At 32.3% G+C, this 7,702-nt stretch overlaps 1 protein-coding gene across 1 annotated transcript; it reads left to right on the forward strand.

Moving 5' to 3' along the window:
- Nucleotides 1–3,911: 3,911 nt before the first annotated feature.
- LOC141706757 (beta-glucuronosyltransferase GlcAT14B-like) lies at nt 3,912–7,702 on the forward strand. Its single transcript, XM_074509585.1, has 5 exons — nt 3,912–4,141; nt 4,632–5,385; nt 5,493–5,568; nt 5,680–5,795; nt 6,793–7,702. The coding sequence occupies exons 2-5, from the start codon at nt 4,776–4,778 to the stop codon at nt 7,290–7,292; spliced, it is 1,302 nt and encodes a 433-aa protein (XP_074365686.1). The 5' UTR covers nt 3,912–4,141; nt 4,632–4,775; the 3' UTR covers nt 7,293–7,702.

Genomic DNA, 7,702 nt, shown 5'->3' on the forward strand with positions numbered 1-7,702 from the left:
CTGAATTGATAACCTAGACGGTACAATAATATTAGGGGCAAAACAATAAAAAAACCACAATATTATAAAATAAATATCTAAATATTTACGTTTATTTGTTACCTCTGGGAATGCAGTGCCTAACAAATGTTTGTCTTCAATAAGTATATGATGAACAATGCAAAAATTAGTTGTAGCATTATAAGAAAAAATGGTACTCAGTCTTTCTAGATCAGTATCGGTCCACATCAAGTAAAAATCCTATGCAACTTCTGTATATCTCATTTCCACCGCATACGGATTATATACTTGAAAATTGAATTGTGCTCCTCCTTCATATTCTAATGGAACCATGTGGTAGTGCTTCATTAAGTAGAAAGTCATCATATCCGACAAAACTTTGATGCTCTTTGATTTTCTGGGATATTTTCCATTCCAAAGAATATTCAAGGGTCGTAACAACTTAACCTCAGCAGGGAGGTCACTACCATAGTCTACATAAAATGGTAATTGCAGAAACTGCATAATTTGCAAAAAGTAAGCAAAACAAAGTCCCTAATACATAACAACTACTATAACAATTACAATGATCACATAAAGAGCAAGCGAACTTGAACAAAGTACAGAGATACATGTCAATACATACCAATTCCCCCTTTCTGTAAAACCCATGCATATTTGTATAAACAAAACATATCTAAACTGCTTTTAGATCCATTTCTGCATCAATTTACATTCAATGATCAATCTAACATCAATTTCTTATTGTAACAATGACTAAATTATAAGGGAAATGAATAACTTACCTCTTTGAAATTAAGTTTCCATACTGAAATACTATGGATTAGTTATAGTATCGAATGTAGTACTTCAACCCCCAACCAATAATTTCTTGAATCAACTTCAAATTGAACGAGTGTATGAAAATGTAGGTCGAGTACTATTTAGATACGCTGACCTGAAGTTTGTGTGTTTTATTAGAATATGTTATTGTATTCTTCAAGTATTTTGTCCATCCTAAAAAGATAGTTTTATTTATTAAATTGACACTATACTTCTTCTTATAAATTGGATGGAAATATAAATGCTTTATTACGAATTTTTACTAAAATCAAATAATTCTATAATTAAGTTTTATATCAATATTGTACATACGTTTGTAAAATATTTATTAACTTGCCACACTTTATACTTTTTTAGATGCAGAGTATGTGACGTCATCTAAAAATGGATGTGACTGTTGTATTGTATTGTCATTCTTATTTTTTTTGTTTTCCTCTGTAACTATAACAAGTAATAATGATTGTTGGCTATTTTTAACTTTCCTAATTATTTTTAACAATATATTTCATAAAATGAATCGTGGCTGCGAGCATAGTGCAATAGTCGTTGTTATAGCATGTTATAAATTTATGTAAATCGGACACTACAACTTTCACCGAAAATTAAAAAATAAATAACAAAATTATATGCAAAATATATTTACTGTCAATTCATTTTAAAAAATGAAAATTACAGATATTTTGGCCAGCACGCGTAGCGCGAGGGCAAAGGTCCATAGTTTTGTTAAAAGAAGCAATTTATACAACTTCTTTACAAGAACACTTATAAGATTTAGCCAAAAACATTTATTTAAACCTATTTACAAAATTTTTAACAACTATTTCACTATCTACGATGTTAGAGCAAGTCCAACACTTCCTTAAATGGACTCTTAAATTCAAATATAAGGAACTTGGCTTAAATTTACACTCCAACAATGTCTTAGTGGTTCCCTAAATCACTAATACATCACCTTTATGCCTTATCTTTAGGGAATAACTAGTCATCACTTATATCATTGTTATTAATAAAATATTCATTTCTCACTTTTTCTTCCACTTTTTTCTTTCTCTTTCTTCCACTTTTTGTTCATATTTTTTTTAAATTTATTATAATAATAATAATAATAAGTGATGAGTTTAGAGATCATTGTTGGAGTTGAAATATAAAATTATGTCATAACTTACTAAAAGCTACTACCTCCGTCTCTCTCATTTCTCTATAGTTTTTTTCACATGTTTGACACGCATTTTAAGGCAACTATAAAGTATATTTTCGTAATTTATTTTTAAGATTTTCTTTTATTGTATAAAAATTTAAACATTATAAATTATGCAACTACATTTAATAAGAGCATTAAAGTGCGTGCCAAGCCCCCGTCCCCCAACGGAAGTAGTATTATTTTATAATATTTATAAGTAAGCTACTAGCACATGGTTGGATTTGCTCTTACACTTTAATTTTCATGAAATTTGTAACATTGAGGTTTGCATTTGGCGCCCAAACTTTTTTACTAGAAAAGAGTTGGTACCTGCACCGTAATTTCGTCCATTATTTATACGAGTTTAGTGTCTGTTTGGAAACTTAAATTTTATTTGACATTTGGGACTTGACGAAATAATATAGTTTAAAAATAGGTTTGACTCATCCTCGAGTCAGTATTCAAAAAATAGTAATGTACCGATTTAGACTTAAGTAAAAACTCGACAAGTACTTGAATTTTTAAAACGAGTACTCAGAAAATCGGGCAATTAACCTAATTTTACAGACGAAACCGACAACAACCTAATTTCGAGTTCTATAAAATTTGGTTAAAAGACTTGAAAGATGGCCCAGCAGAGGAGTAAAGTAAATAAAGAGATGGCCATAACAGGCCCAGTATCCAATTTAATCTTCATAAATCCGACCCAAACTTAAAGGCCCAAAAACTCTTCACCCACTTTCATGTGGGCCCACCCAAAATGAGAAAAATACAAACCAAAGGTTACGTAGGTCAGACCAATAAATGCTCAACTGCTGTCCAACAGACTACTACTAGTAGCATATTTTATAGGAAATTCAGGCGAATGTGACACTAAAGACTTTTTGGTATTTTATACGCAAAAAGACTTTGATTTACAATTGTCAACTAGTTCACATTTCACACAATCATTCCAAATCAAGGCCTGCAAAATCTAAACTTGCATTTTGGTGTCTTTCCATCCACTCAATTTTTCCAAAGTGCCAAAATAACTGACCTAATAAAAAATTTTGAGTTTCTTGGACGATAAATCACATGTTCGATTTATACGAGATTTTAGTTGAGAATTTATATGAGCAATTTTTTCTGTTTTTTATTATATGACGTTTGAGTTTTGTGAACACACTTTTAAATGATTTGATTGCATAGTTAGAATAATAATTATTAATTTTTTTTTTTTGTGAATAAAAATATATAATTAAAACTTTAATTTAGAAAAAGAAAATGTTAAAAAATATTATTTTATCTATCTGGTCAAAAAAATTAGAATTGTGTGCAAAAAAGTCAAATGACATATAAAAGAAAACAGAGGGAGTATTGGATTTCAGTCAAATTATTATATCACATGACTAATGAATATTTAGTTTCATTATTATTATTAAAAAATCATTTATAATTCAGCGTGATCGTCACGTATGATTGGTTCAATTTTTACTTAACCAGATTTATATGTTAAAACATATATATCTCGAGCGCGATACGATATCTTAAGTGATTAAAGCCTATCTTTTCATCGTCCATAATTCCGGTTTCGATTCCCGCTCACCTCTGAAATTTGTTAGAATAGATGCACAGCTGTAAGATATGTAAGTTTAATTAGTAAAAAAACATGTGTATCATTACTAAAAAAATGTTAAATCCAGTCAATAATTAATTGCATGAGCAAGATAAAAGTGAAAAGACAAAACTGTCCCTGAGCACATAATTCATCACCTATGTAACTATAGCATGTATTAAAAACGTATTAATAGTTAAGATACAAAAACTTAAAGATGAGATAAGATAACAGTAGATAATTATTTAAAGCCTAATTAAAGAACTAAAAACAGCTTATAGACATTCCATATTTTTCACTTATCAAATCTCTCTCTCTCTCTCTCTCTCTCTCTCTCTCTCTCTCATGTCACAGCTTATACACTTGCCATATTTTTTCACTTAACAAATCTCTCTCTCCCTCTCTCTCTCATATTACAAGAGTGTAAACACAGCTCCATCTTCTTCACTGATTTGTCACTGTGTTTAATCTTGACCCTTCTACCAATCTATACATACAAACCCAACATTCTTTTATCTACATCCTCTCATATTCTGCACTTACAGGTACAATTCAACCTCATGATCTCATATTTTAACTCAATTATTTTATATATTTTTACAATTCTTCACTGATTCTAACATAATTTATATGTGCATAGATGAATAATGTTGTTTGTGATGATGGGGCTGTTAATTAAATTTGATTTTTGTCATTTAATTAAATTTGATTTTTGTAATTTAATTAAATTTTAAATTCACTGTTTTTTCTATCTGGGGTTTTGATAAAGTTTGTAGCTTTAATGTTTTTTATGGTGATAGATGTTGATTCAAGGTTTGGTAGTGTTTTTGTTTATGATTATGTTATTTTCTTGAAATGTGTTTGTTTTTAATCCACTAGCTCATATTTTATAGCTCATTGTGACATTTGTCAATGTAGTTTTATGGCATTTTTTTAGTTTGTGTGACCTCGTATTCGTTGTCGAATATATGAGTAGTTTATAGTTTTCATGTTTAATTGTGTGAAATCAAGATTTTATTGTTCTTGGTTGTTTAGGAGAACTATTCGTCGAATGTGTATAAAGAATGGAATCTATTGGAAGAAGGGTTTTTTTTTGAATATGAACAATTAGTCGTTGGAAATTATTGAAGGTACGTTGATAGCCTTTTATAAGTGATACGAGTTGTTCAAGAATTGGATATGATAAATCTCGGATGGAACCCGGGTAAAGTTTTTGAAATTGGGTCGTTAAATATGGACAAGAAATGGGTTTTTCCACTTGTTATAACATCAATTGTGTGCGCTTTTCTTCTTGTAACGTCCGTCAACATGGGTCAAGTTTCTTCTTTACATAGAGTGAATGCAATATTCTCAATTTTTCCTTCGCGAGTTGTTGCAAATCAAACAAAGGTGTCTTTTGCTGAAGAAAAAAATGGACCACCACCTCCTCCTCCTGGTCCTTCTATTCCTCGCTTTGCCTATTTGATTTCTGGATCAAGGGGTGATCTAGAAAAGCTTTGGAGGACTCTTCATGCTCTGTACCATCCTTTGAACCAATATGTGCTACATATGGATCTAGAATCTCCGCCAGAGGAGAGACTTGAGCTGGCTACACGAGTGGAAAAGGAACCGATATTTGCCAAAGTTGGGAATGTACTGATGATTACTAAAGCTAATATGGTTACCTATAGAGGACCCACCATGGTGGCTAATACTCTTCATGCATGTGCCATCCTTCTTAAGAGATCTAAGGACTGGGATTGGTTTATTAACCTTAGTGCTTCTGATTATCCCCTGGTGACTCAAGATGGTTTGTACTTTGTCCCCTGTATTTCTTGTGGAAAGTTTCTATACTTATGACTCATGAGTATATGCTAGTTTTAAACTGTCATGTTACATGCAACTTCCTTTGTACAGATCTTCTCTCCACGTTTCTTCCTTTGAAGCGGGATTTGAATTTTATTGAACACACAAGCCAGTTGGGATGGAAGGAGTAAGATTATCACTAATCCTATCTTTGATGTAGTGTCTGATAATTCATAGTCATAGAAAAACGACTGACAAATGCTACCATGTCCTGTCATCCTGTCATCTGCCTATGCAGGGGTAAAAGGGCAATGCCATTGATGATAGACCCAGGGCTTTACCAATCAACAAAGTCAGACATCTTCTGGGTTAGCCCTCGGAGAACTTTGCCTACGGCCTTTAAGTTGTTTACTGGTTAGTTTGTCCCTTGTGTTACTTTATTTGTTTTTTCATGAATCGTAATACAAATTTAAATACCATTATGAATCGGCTTGAATATATGCAATGTGAATATCTCAAACTTGTTGCTTTTTTTAAACTTCTGCAAGTTCTTCATTTCCCAATATTATTATTCATTTTATATGAATCCAAAAATCAGTTCGTTTGTTTAGTTTGATATTTTGATGAATCCATCTAGTTCATAGTATAACAAGGTAGCTTTAGTTATATACACAAATAACTGAAAATCATCATCCTAAACACAAATGAACTGATAAAGTGATACATATGATAATAACAGGATCTTACTTTGATTCGGTTCTTCACCTACTTCCTCGGATTCATCGGCATAAGATAATTGTTATTAATGTTAATTTTCTTGGGATCAGTATGGTTATACTCTTTCTAGGCTAGACAGTAACTTTGTGCAGACATTTAGCTAAAAGTTTCACTCTCTAAATTCTAAAGGAACCACCATTTCCTCCTTGTGACACTATCTGTTTATGCTCTCTGTTATGCATCTGAATTGCTTTACGCTTTCTTTAATCAGTGATATTCGGACATCTGGTGCTTCACCTGCAACGACAATTTTAGTGAAAGTATGAATGCATGCTAACACTGGTTTATTATAACACTTCACGAGAAAATGCTATTACCTTTTTTCAATATCTACAATTTTCTCCTTCCCGTGCAGAGGACTGCATTACCTCTTTTTTTATTAATCAAGTAACTGCATAACCTTTTCCTTCGAGTGGAAAACATAGTTGCATTAAATCTTCGTTATTCTAATACCTGTATAATTATCCTATTTTAGTATGAATGTTGTTTTAATCTTCAGATTAAAAGAAAACGAATTGAAATCCTGGTTAAATAGCCAGATAAATAAATTTACATCTTTGTAAACGCTTATAGAATGCTTTAATATTTTAGCTCCTAGAGTTGTCTGTAACCATAACGTTTATACAAAATTCAGGTTCTGCTTGGATGATCCTCTCACACTCATTTGTAGAGTACCTTGTATGGGGTTGGGATAATCTTCCAAGAACACTGCTTATGTACTACACAAATTTCGTTTCCTCTCCTGAAGGTTACTTTCAAACTGTAATATGCAATGCACCAGAATATGTTCCAACTGTACTTAACCATGACATGCACTATATTTCTTGGGACTCACCGCCACAGCAACATCCTCAAGTTCTGTCCATTAACGATTCTAGAAGTATGATTGAAAGTGGCGCTGCCTTCGCTCGGAAATTTAAGCAGGATGACCCTGTTTTAGATCAAATCGACAGGGAACTTCTGGGTCGAATAAATGGGAGCTTCACACCTGGTGGTTGGTGCTCCGGTAATCCTCCTTGTTCTAAGGTGGGGAAACCAAAAAGGCTCAAACCTGGTCCAGGAGCTCTTAGGCTTCGGGGCCTTGTAGATAAATTAATTTTGTCATCAAAGTCAGAGGGAAACCAGTGTCACTAGATTCTTACTAGTTTAGTTCTAAATGAAAAATGATGATCTTGCTTGAGGAGAGAAGTATAATGTATGGAATCGACTCATTTCAATCCACAAGGCCAACAATAAGTGTTGGGATATTCGTATCGAAGGCGCAGCTCGAATAATAATTTCCAAGCCGTTTGTGGATCCCTGTGCAGAAAATTTACTTGAAAGGCAGTGTCATGTCTTCCTGACAGATCCACGGTTATCTGATGCACTTTGTTGAACTTCGTATGTATTTTGTTTTAATTTATTAGCAATATAAATATATTTATAATCTTCTTACAATTTGTGTAAGGTATATTGGATGAATGTAACTTGTAAATCAATGGATCAGGGGATTACCTCTAACAAATTTACAATCTACGTGTATCTACTGCAAGAGATTCTTACGA

The sequence above is a fragment of the Apium graveolens genome, chromosome 2 (assembly GCF_009905375.1).
Source record: "Apium graveolens cultivar Ventura chromosome 2, ASM990537v1, whole genome shotgun sequence".
Lineage (NCBI taxonomy): Eukaryota > Viridiplantae > Streptophyta > Magnoliopsida > Apiales > Apiaceae > Apium > Apium graveolens.

Coding starts and splice junctions, on each gene's coding strand:
- LOC141706757 (XM_074509585.1), top strand. CDS start 4,776: ATGATAAATCTCGGATGGAACCCGGGTAAAGTTTTTGAAATTGGGTCG. Junction 5,386..5,492: donor TCCCCTGGTGACTCAAGATG/GTTTGTACTTTG, acceptor TCCTTTGTACAG/ATCTTCTCTCCACGTTTCTT. Junction 5,569..5,679: donor AGCCAGTTGGGATGGAAGGA/GTAAGATTATCA, acceptor CTGCCTATGCAG/GGGTAAAAGGGCAATGCCAT.